At 42.1% G+C, this 11,997-nt stretch overlaps 1 protein-coding gene across 1 annotated transcript in view; it reads left to right on the top strand.

Annotated features, from left to right (window-relative positions):
- The first annotated feature begins 1,118 nt into the window (after positions 1–1,118).
- TACR3 (tachykinin receptor 3) overlaps positions 1,119–11,997 on the top strand; it is a 297,407-nt gene continuing 286,528 nt past the window's right edge. Inside the window, exon 1 of the mRNA XM_073639389.1 lies at positions 1,119–1,999. Within this exon, the coding sequence (XP_073495490.1) occupies positions 1,557–1,999 (443 nt within the window). The 5' untranslated portion in view covers positions 1,119–1,556. The remainder of the gene's footprint in view (positions 2,000–11,997) is intronic.

Genomic DNA, 11,997 nt, shown 5'->3' with positions numbered 1-11,997 from the left:
CCCTCCCGGAGTACTGGCTAGCGGTCGGGGCCTGATCAGTCCTTGAACAGATGGGATCTCCCCTGGCCAGGCGGAGTTGTAGGCCTCCCCAACTAATTGTACTCTACTGGCTACCTTGCTAGAGGCGGGTAAAAGTAGCCCACGTCCCTGAGTGTACCGTGTGGTGCTCACCCGTATGGCCGGTGACTCGGGGCCTTCTAGTGGCTTCCGCTCCACGACGGCGGTGCTGGTCCCACGCGTGTGACCGTGCCTTCGGGTTTCTTGGCCAGAGGACCTGAAATCCCCTGCCGGTCGGTTTCTGCTGCTGGGTAAGGATTCGTCCCCACAGCCTCGGACTCCGGGTCCGGTGATAATTCTTCAATCAGGGCGAGCTCTACGGCTGCCAGCCCCTGATTCCTTTTAGCACGACTTCCCCAGAGCTCTTGATCTCTCTTTCCTATAGCTGCTTCTCCTCTTCTTAACCAACTAACCCTGCCTCAGCCCCAGTTTTATATAGGGGAAGTTCTTCCCCTCCCAGGACTGGGCAGGAGGTGTGGCATGCATAGGATTCCTGACCAAGAGACCTCCCACCTGCTCTCAGACATAATATTGCTATTACTGTGGAAACCAGACCCCTGGGGTGCCACACTGTACTTTGCAGAGAGGCATTAGTGTAGATGCTGGAAAAGTACTAGATCACTGCTGATATGTGACCAAGTACATCACATCAGATATTATTTACTTTCAGATTAGCAATAATTGCCAACTAGTTTCTTTCTGCTGATACTTTTAGCTGAATTTCAGTGTATGCAAGGGTTAATTGTGCTCTGAACCAGTCTCTGCCCTCAAGAGGCGGATTATCTGTATACTATAGCTCGTCTTCAGCCAGGCAGCAATCTCAATGATGTTAGTGCCAACTGCGCAGTTTACAGTCAGCTACTATCAGATTCATTGAGAAAAAAAGAATGAGCTCAGTAACTTCAGCATGGACCCTGATGGATGAATGATTGGACAGATAGCATGGGCTGGTGCTTACCACGAAGAATGGAGAAGGCTCTGCATAGTATGAATGTGATGTGTGCTGAGCAGCAGCACCAGAGACATTTCAGCACCATAGACCTCATGTTCCCTCTGCTGCACACAGTAAACAGCGCAGCATCACAGCCTCCTCCAGGCATGGTGACACCAGTGACAAAGACTGACTGGTATTATGTCTCCTCTGTGCCATAGAGGTTTGTAAGCATTGCTGAGACTACCTGTGTGTAAGTGTACCCTCTGGTCTTTCACTCACCCCCTCCCTACTGTGATGTCACAGACATTTTCCTAGACATTGGAGGAGCTGTTTCTATAAAAGCCCTGTACTGGCTGTCTATCCCTTCACTTCTTCTCTGCAGGCTGGAAGGAACTTGACAAGAAGTTCACACCTTCTGTTTTCAACTGAGTTGCTTTTCTGTTACTGAAAATGTGTAAGCCAGCTCTGAGCTGACTTTATGATGGACCTTTGCTTGAACTTATCAGTGCTTTGCTGAATATCTGAACTGTTTGAAGACCTTTCCATTTATAGAAGAGTTAAAAAAATGACCTCCTCTCCAATAAATGTGACAGAAGATGGAGTGGGGATTTTTGCTCCTATTGGAGAAGGTTTGCTTTGGCAGAAGAATGTGACTCAAACTTCTAATGTCACTTCACCGGTTCCCCATAGATTTGTGCAACCTCCCTGGCGTATAGCCCTTTGGTCATTGGCATATGGATCAATGGTGGCCGTAGCTGTATTCGGTAATATCATTGTCATGTGGATCATATTGGCTCACAAAAGAATGAGGACTGTGACAAACTATTTTCTGGTCAGCTTGGCTTTCTCTGATGCATCAATGGCTGCCTTCAATACCTTGGTGAATTTCATATATGCTCTTCACAATGAATGGTATTTCGGAGAGGCATATTGCAGATTCCACAACTTCTTCCCAATTACAGCTATCTTTGCCAGCATCTACTCCATGTCTGCTATAGCTGTGGACAGGTGAGTTAGCTAACACAGCTCCACTTGAAAAAGAGTGCACTTCTATGAGACAAATGTAATAACTTCATGATTATCTAACATTTTACATTGATACTAATGTCGTCCATCACAAATATTATATTGTAACCATCACAAATATTGATAAGATTCAGATACTATACAGAAGCAGTTATGTATGTGAAAAAATAAAGTTATAGTTTGATTGGGAAATACATGAATGGATCATATTTATTAGAATACACCTGGATATATATATATATAGAGATATATATATAGATATATATATATATAGATATATAGATATATATATCTATATATATTAAAAAATAAAATGAAAATTATGGGACGTAGTTAAGATTATTGCAACAAGTATTATGTATAATTTTTGTCAAATGATAAGTTAGTTTTCATTTCAGAATGTTCACAGCTTAAGATAATAATTTAAAAAATATTCTAAAAATGTATACTTCACATGTGCTGACTCTACATGCATTTTATTTTTTTTACCAGAGATATGTGTAATTGTATTCCACATTACAATATAGCTGACATATGGAAAAATTAGGCAATACATTGATAAATATGGCGGGCAACAATGTATTTTGTAATATATGGTATACATTATTCTGTTGAAGTCAAAATGGTGCATGGATCTCAATGTCTATAATAATATATTAGTTTGCAAATAAAAAGAACAATTATAAAATTCCCATTAATTTCATTCTTGTAACATACTATAAACCGTAGCAAGGATTGCAGGATAAATAAAAGCTTACCATGCATTAAAGTATGTGAACCACTCTAGCACCTGTAATAGACTACTACGAGACCACTGATAATCCACTTTGTCCCCTTCAAGCAATTTCCAGACATCTGATATTGAGAAGCAATATTAGATCTCAACCTTTGTAGATGAAGTTGTGAGCTGTAGAGATATTCGTAAAGTGGTATTGCAGATCGTATATGTTTATGAATGAACTGCAGAAAGTAAGATGAGCCTTTAGGAAATTTAAAACTTTGCATATGGATATTAGTGTTGCTATTATTTTGCATGTTTAACATTATACATTTTTTAACAAATGTGGCATTTGTGACATTTTTGAATAACTGAATGAGCCATCACGTTAATAAGTTATATTGCTGCATGTACTCTAGCTTCATCCATATGTATATATGCTTAAGGGAGTTATTTGGTATAAAAATACATTTTTCAGATCCAAGGAATTCTGTGTTAATGAATGAAGGTTTATTATTTGGGACTGTCCTCTAGAAGATACAAAAAATGTCTCTAATTCTTTTGGACCTAATACAACCATTTATAACACTGATGTACATGAGCTCTGTGTAATACTTTCTTTCTCCTGCAGAGGTGCTGTAGGTAAATTGTATACTTGTTGCTTAGTTCCTGCTCAAGTCATTGATGAGGGTCCCAGCAGTTACACACCCTATGATTATTTTTTTGTTAGGCCACCATCTAAAAAACATTTGACATATCATGATGACAAGTCAGATGTTTTAATTGCATTCTGCGGAAATGTCCACTGCGGATTATCATTGCGGAAAAATCCGCAGCACTACCAATTATTTTGTGGAATCGCTGCGTTTTCGCCGCATGACATCTGCATCACTGGATCTGAAAATGCGGATTACATGCGGTTCAACATGCGGATGGTACCCGGGTTTGGAGAGGAGGAGACTCTCCTCCAGACCCGGGTACCATAGTACCTGTAAAAAAAGAATAAAATAAAAAATATACATTATGCTTACCTTCTGATGGCCCCCGGTCATCAGAAGCGATGCGTCCTGGCTTGCCGGCAGCTCACTATGGTCTAAAAAGGACCTGCCATGACGTCATTTAGTCATGTCACGGGTCTCACGACCGCTGACGTCGGCGGTCAAGTGACCCGTCACATGACTAAATGACGTCATGGCAGGTCCTTTTAGTCCACTGCGAGCTGCCGGCAAGCCAAGACGGATCGGATAAGGACACCGGGGGCCATCAGAAGGTAAGTAAAATATTTATTTTTTATTTTTTACCATTCTTTACGGTCACACTATATAAATCCATGCCGGTTGCATGGATTTACAGTATATAGTGTGACCAAGTTCTCAAGCACTTTCCAAGTGATGCTAAAATGGCTTGGAAAGCGCTTGTCAACCCGCATGCGGAAATGCATGTGAAGAACGCTTCACTTCCGCTTGTCCCTGGCAGGAAAAACGCATGTGAAATCCGCATGTACAATCCGCATGTACAATTCGCATGCATTTTTTCTGCCAGGGAGATGCAGAAACGCTCAGGAAAAATCCGGAGCATTTCTGCATCGTGGGCACATAGCCTAAGAGTCATTGACATAATCAATCCGATTATCTGGCATGAGAGAACCTACGCTCGTGTGATCCAGGCCTTAGCATGATGTTATCACTTCCCCTGCACCTTGTGTGTCAGGCATCTCTGCCCACATATGCCACTGAGCTGGCTGTCAGTTAAGGTGCAGGAGGAGTGATTACAGCGGGCTCACTATGTAGAGAACAGTGACTGTTACAGCTCCCTGCACCGCCCTGTTGGCAGGAGTTGAGCCGTTCCTCCAGTTACACCTAGCACATATGATTAAAACGCTATTTATGTGTAAATTGCCACTGTACTAAGCATTTTTTGTAGGTGAAATATTTAGTGATTACATTAATATCAATGATAATAATAATCTTTATTTATATAGCGCCAACATATTCCGCAGCGCTTTACAATTCAGAGGTTCATATTCAACAGTCATAAGTACCAAAGTTTAAGTTAATGCAATAATTAAAGCAAAAATTATGACGACCCTGCTCTTGATATTGGGGTATCTTAGTCATATGCATATATTCTAGCCATAATATTAAAAACCACAGACAGGTGAAGTAAATAACAATGATCATCTTATGAAAATGACACATATAAAGGAGAGGGAAATATTAGGATGTAAATAAACACTCAGCTATGAAAGTTAATGAGTTGGAAGCAGGAAAATTGACAAGCGTAATGATGTGAGTTACATTGACAAGGGCGAAATTGCTGATCTTGTTGGAAGTTCCTAGTATGCAGTTGTTAATACCTACCAAAAGTAGTACAAAGATGGACAACTGGTTGCACCAGTAACAGGGTAATAAGTGCCTAATGATCAATTGTGTTATTGGGGAGCAATGGTGAACCTGTCTGGTCAGATCCTGCAGAGGTGCTACTGTAGGAGACATTGTTGCTATTGCTCACAATGATGGACAGCTGTCAGGTGTCACAGTGCATAGCAGCTCGCTGAATATTGAGCAGTGTAGCCACAGATTAGTCATGGTGCCAATGCTGACCCATGTAAACCTTTGTAAACACCTATAATGGGCATGTTTGACCATGAAGCAATAGAAAAAGGTGGTCTTGACTAGGGAATCACATTTTCTTTTATATTATGTAGACAGACAGCTGTGTGCACATTACCATGGCAATGGATGGCGATTAGTGACGAACGTGCTCGGATAAGGGACTATCCGAGCACACTCGGGTGCTAACAGAGTATCTTCGGTGTGCTCGAAAAATAGGTTCGAGTTGCCGCAGCGCAGCTGCATGTCTTGCGGCTGTTCGACAGCTGCAACACATGCAGGGATTGCCTAACAAAAATGTAATCCTTGCATGTGGTGTGGGTGTCTAATAGCCACAAAACATGCAGCTGCAGCGATTCAAACCTATTTTTCAAGCACACCGAAGATACTCTGTTAGCACCCGTGCTGGGATAACCCCTTATCCGAGCATGTAGGCTCATCACTAATGGCGATAGACTGTACTAAAAAGCAAGCTGACAGAGGAAATGTTCTGCTGGAAAAAGTTCAAATATTCATGTGGATGTTACTTTGATACGCATCCCCCATTTAAAAGAGGACGAGTCACTTGTTCAAAAAATTTGAGCTTGTAAATACCTTGTAAAAATGCCTGAGCTCTCCTAATTGTGCCGCTGTTTTCCATTTTATGCTGCATTACTCCATTACAAATTTACTCACATTTGTTGCTTTGGATTTCATCATATTAAACACCAGTGCAGCTTCTTTTTTTATTTTACCGGTAGAACAGTGTCACTAATCTAAGTTTCCTGCCCTAGTAATATACTCACCAGCTGCCGTCTTCATCTGTTATTGGCGCCACTCTGTTCCTGTTCTGTTCCTGTACTCCAGGCTGAGCTCTGCCAGATTGCTCCTTTACTTCTGGTCAGTCAGAAATTGTGGTCACAAGATGGCGGATTGGGACCTGAGCGGCACCGGAAAGAGCTGAACTTACATTGCTGTTACCACTCCAAAAACAAAGAAACACTGGAGTGGTGCTTTAGGGTATGTGCACATGATCAGCATTTGCTTGCAGAAATTTCTGCAGCGTTTCTGCAAGGTTATGCACCGCTTGGCAGCAAAAACGCTGCGGAAATTCTGCACGGTTTTGATGTGTTTTTTACGTTTTCTTGTGTTTTTTGTGTGTTTTTGCCTGCGGATTTCCCATGCATTTTTTCCAATGCATTGTAAAGGAAAAATGCAGGCAAATCCACACAAAGAATGGACATGCTGCTTATTTAAATGCACATGAAATCCTGTGAGGAAAATTCCTGATCATGTGCACAGATCTTCCAAATTCTCATAGAAAATGCTGAGATATGGTTTGCAATGCATTTTTGGGGCCAATTCCGCACGGATTCGCCGCATCAAAAACACATAAAAAACACACCGTGTGCACATACCTTTAGTCTACCAGGGGGGCGTTTGTTCAGATTCTTCTCTGGGAGTGAGCACTTTCATTCTGGCCTCCCAGACACTGCCAATCACAGCTCAGCAGATCACAGATCTAGCAGTCAGCGTGAAGGGGGGAAGAAACGCCCACTTGGCTGCAAGCAGAAAATTGACATACTGCTCAACAAAAAGCATTAAATGTGAATATCTCTGCAATGGAGTGATGAAGTTTAAATTGCAAAAGTGTGGCAGGATGAACTCAATTATTTTGAGCAATTAGCAAGTTTTCTCAGGTCCAGTGATGTCAGCACTGAGTCTCCATGAGACTTGTGTGACATTATTATGCCAAGTGAGCCCTGCAGCCAATCAGCAGCTGTTACTGGACTGCTGAGCTGTCACTTCCCTCAAACAAATGTCAGACAAAAAGAAGTAGTGGCATAGCAATGTTACAAGAGCCCTGGGGGACTCGGGAGTTGAGTATTTGTTATTTTTAGTTTACTTAATTTAAAAAATAAGTAGACAACCACTTTATTACCTTTGGTGAACTGTTTTCTTCATGAAAAAATTATGCTTGCAAGGTATACTTGTTATCTCAAAACAGAATTTTCTCCTGCATAGATTTGTATATAATATTGTGATCATCACATAATAGAGATTGTAGTCATACATGGTGATACAATACCACATACTGGCCACCTTTATTATCCTGTAATACTTCTAATAACCCCTTCCTGTGCTGCATAGTACAAGTGTGGTGTGGGTAAGTGGGACATACAGAAGTAGGTGTCAGCTGTGACAGCTAGCTCTTAGAGACGGGCGGGACGATCTGCTGCAGATTGACTTTGAGTTGAATTTATTGGAATCCTTTGCTGTTCTCCTTTCTGAACAGTTTGCATTTCGATCTGCGAGGCTCACAAAATAAAATGAAAATTTTTTTAACAAAAGTCTCATACTTTGTCATAATTGCTAATTTAGTGATGAGCGAGCATGCTCGTCACTGCTCGGTACTCACCCGAGCATCTCAGTACTCGAGATGCTCGGAGCTCACCGAGTACTTTCGAGATGCTCGGGCGGGAGCTCGGGTCCCCGTCCTGCATGTCTGGCTCTATTTAGAGCACGAATCATGCAGGGATTGTCTGCCACTCACTGTAATGTCACAGCCATGGTGGTTGTTGCGTTACAGTGGTTGCCCAAATCGATGGGAACAGTGCTGACAGTGAAACATGAAAAGCCGGCAATTCAGCAGCGGCATACACCGGTACCGACAATTTAGAACAGAAAGAATAGAGCATCACACATAGATTAGATAGATAGAAACATGTCAGTCACATATATAATAAGTACAGTGACAGTGTTGGTTACTGTACTTGTCATTAAATGTTAAAATAAAGGATTTATAAAAAAAAAATAATAGTGTTTTCATGCACCCGTCTCTTTAAAAAAGCCGGCCGGCAATTCATCATCGGTACCCGACAATTTAGAACAGAAAGAATAGAGCATCACACATAGATTAGATAGATAGAAACATGTCAGTCACATATATAATAAGTACAGTGAGAGTGTTGGTTACTGTACTTGTCATTTAGTGTTAAAATAAAGGATTTATTTAAAAAAAAATTGGCGTGGGGTTCCCCGTAATTTTAGTCTCTAGCGGAGGTTAAGCAGACAGCTGGGGCAGATGTTTGAAGCCTGGGAAGGGGGTAATACCCACGGAGCTTCCCAGGCTACTAATATCAGCCCCCAAATGAATGCCTAGCCTTTACTAGCTATTAAAATGGGGGACCCCCCAAAAAAATGACGTGGGGTCCCCCCTATTTTAATAGCTAGCAAAGGCTAGGCAGACAGCTGGGGGCTGATATTAATAGCCCAGGAAGGGTGCCATGAATATTGGCCCCCTCCCAGGCTAGAAACACCAGCCGTCAGCTGGCCCAGAAATGGCGCATCCATAGGATGTGCCAATTCTGGCACTTAGCCTCCCTTTTCCAACTGCCCTGTAGCGGTGGCAGTGGGGTAATAGGGTTGGGGTTGATGTCAGCTTATAATGCCAGCTTGACATGACAGGCTGGAGCGCAGCAGAATGCTGCCATCCAGCTTGCTATGCCGCAGACACAGAGAAGCTGATGTCTGCTGGCATTATAAGCTGACATCAACCCCAACCCTATTACCCCACTGCCACCGCTACATACGATTTGGGCAATTTTTGACCTTCTGCAGACCGCCGGGGGGGACCGCCAGAAAAATGCTCGAGTTTCCCATAGACTCACAATGGGCTCGTTGCTCGGGTCGAGCACCCGAGTATTCCAATGTGCTCGACCCGAGCTTCGAGCACCCGAGCATTTTAGTGCTCGCTCATCACTACTAATGATATTTTGTGACATCTTCCAAGGAGCTCAAGCCTCAGAATGTGCTTCATAAAACAACCAAGATGGCAGCAACATATGGAAACACATAACCGCGTCACAGGTGGCTGATGCAAGCACCGGCCATCGCACTATTCTAAAAATCATTGTCAGTGACAAGGGCAATTAAATACTTAAAACAGCAGTAATCGAGGCGAGCTTTGATTGCTGCTGTTACAGGCAGATGCCGGCTTTGTATCACAGCCGACACCTGCCTGATATGAAGTGGATTCAGCTCCTAATCCTGCTCCATACAAGCACATCCATGAAATAGTTACATCAATGGGTTAATTTTACATCTCTGTTCCTAGACATAGAAAGACAAATGTAATTCCCTAATACAGATATGAACGAGCACTTATAGATTCAGTAAATGTTTTACATACGATTATTTTTATACACCATAATACACTATTATATACAGGCATCTTACAAAAATACATATAATTCCAGATACACAGACGTGAACACATACAGTACAGACCAATAGTTTGGACACACCTTCTCATTTAAAGATTTTTCTGTATTTTCATGACTATGAAAATTGTACATTCACATTGAAGGCATCAAAACTATGAATTAACACATGTGGAATTATATACTTAACAAAAAAAGTGTGAAACAACTGAAAATATTTCTTATATTCTAGGTTCTTCAAAGTAGCCACCTTTTGCTTTGATGACTGCTTTGCACACTCTTGGCATTCTCTTGATGAGCTTCAAGAGGTAGTCACCGGAAATGGTTTTCACTTTACAGGTGTGCCCTGTCAGGTTTAATAAGCGGGATTTCTTGCCTTATAAATGGGGTTGGGACCATCAGTTGTGTTGTGCTGAAGTCTGGTGGATACACAGCTGATAGTCCTACTGAATAGACTGTTAGAATTTGTATTATGGCAAGAAAAAAGCAGCTAAGTAAAGAAAAACGAGTGGTCATCATTACTTTAAGAAATGAAGGTCAGTCAGTGCGAAAAATTGGGAAAACTTTGAAAGTGTCCCCAAGTGCAGTTGCAAAAACCATCAAGCGCTACAAAGAAACTGGCTCACATGAGGACCACCACAGGAAAGGAAGACCAAGAGTCACCTCTGCTTCTGAGGATAAGTTTATTCGAGTCACCAGCCTCAGAAATCGCAGGTTAACAGCAGCTCAGATTAGAGACCAGGTCATTGCCACACAGAGTTCTAGTAGGAGATACTTCTCTTCAACAACTGTTAAGAGGAGACTTTGTGCAGCAGGCCTTCATGGTAAAATAGCTGCTAGGAAACCACTGATAAGGACAGGCAACAAGCAGAAGAGACTTGTTTGGGCTAAAGAACACAAGGAATGGACATTAGACCAGTGGAAATCTGTGCTTTGGTCTGATGAGTCGAAATTTGAGATCATTGGTTCCAACCACCGTGTCTTTGTGCGACGCAGAAAAGGTGAACGGATGGACTCTACATGCCTGGTTCCCACCGTGAAGCATGGAGGAGGAGGTGTGATGGTGTGGGGGTGCTTTGCTGGTGACACTGTTGGGGATTTATTCAAAAGTGAAGGCATACTGAACCAGCATGGCTACCACAGCATCTTGCAGCGGCATGCTATTCCATCTGGTTTGCGTTTAGTTGAACCATCATTTATTTTTCAACAGGACAATGACCCCAAACACACGTCCAGGCTGTGTAAGGGCTATTTGACCAAGAAGGGGAGTGATGGGGTGCTACGCCAGATGACCTGGCCTCCACAGTCACTAGACCTGAACCCAATCGAGATGGTTTGGGGTGAGCTGGACCAGAGAGTGAAGGCAAAAGGGCCAACAAGTGCTAAGCATCTCTGGGAACTCTTTCAAGATTGTTGGAAGACCATTTCCGGTGACTACCTCTTGAAGCTCATCAAGAGAATGCCAAGAGTGTGCAAAGCTGTCATCAAAGCAAAAGGTGGCTACTTTGAAGAACCTAGAATCTAAGACATATTTTCATTTGTTTCACACTTTTTTGTTAACTATATAATTCCACATGTGTTAATTCATAATTTTGATGCCTTCAGTGTGAATGTACAATTTTCATAGTCATGAAAATACAGAAAAATCTTTAAATGAGAAGGTGTGTTCAAACTTTTGGTCTGTACTGTATGCAGACATGCAAACTTACAGTATGCTGACATGAACACACATGCAGACGTGAACACACATGCAGACCTGTATAAATAAAGTACACAGTCCTGCACGCATACACAAACCTGTATACGTATGGTACGCAGACATGCAAACCGTGCCACATACGCTGACATGTACACATACAGTACACAGACATGCAAACAATGATCTGTACATATACAGTACAGACCAAAAGTTTGGACACACCGGATAAACTTATCTTCAGAAGCAGAGGTGACTCTTGGTCTTCCTTTCCTGGGGCGGTCCTCATGTGAGCCAGTTTCTTTGTAGCGCTTGACAGTTTTTGCAACTGCTCTTGGGGACACTTTCAAAGTTTGCCCAATTTTTCGGACTGACTGACCTTCATTTCTTAAAGTAATGATGGCCACTCGTTTTTCTTTACTTAGCTGCTTTTTTCTTGCCATAATTCAAATTCTAACAGTCTATTCAGTAAGACTATCAGCTGTGTATCCACCTGACTTCTGCACAACACAACTGATGGTCCCAACCCTATTTATAAGGCAAGAAATTCCACTTATTAAACCTGATAGGGCACACCTGTGAAGTAAAAACCATTTCCAGTGACTACCTCTTGAAGCTCATCAAGAGAATGCCAAGAGTGTGCAAAGCAGTCATCAAAGCAAAAGGTGGCTACTTTGAAGAACCTAGAATGTAAGACCTATTTTCAGTTGTTTCACACTTTTTTGTTAAGTATATAATTCCACATGTGTTAA

The sequence above is a fragment of the Phyllobates terribilis genome, unplaced genomic scaffold, assembly GCF_046119375.1.
Source record: "Phyllobates terribilis strain yellow unplaced genomic scaffold, ASM4611937v1 Scaffold_1__5_contigs__length_1240528914, whole genome shotgun sequence".
In the NCBI taxonomy this organism is placed as follows: Eukaryota; Metazoa; Chordata; class Amphibia; order Anura; family Dendrobatidae; genus Phyllobates; species Phyllobates terribilis.
The sequence above is the reverse complement of the archived record's forward strand: the minus strand, read 5'-3'. Positions and strand labels throughout refer to the sequence as shown.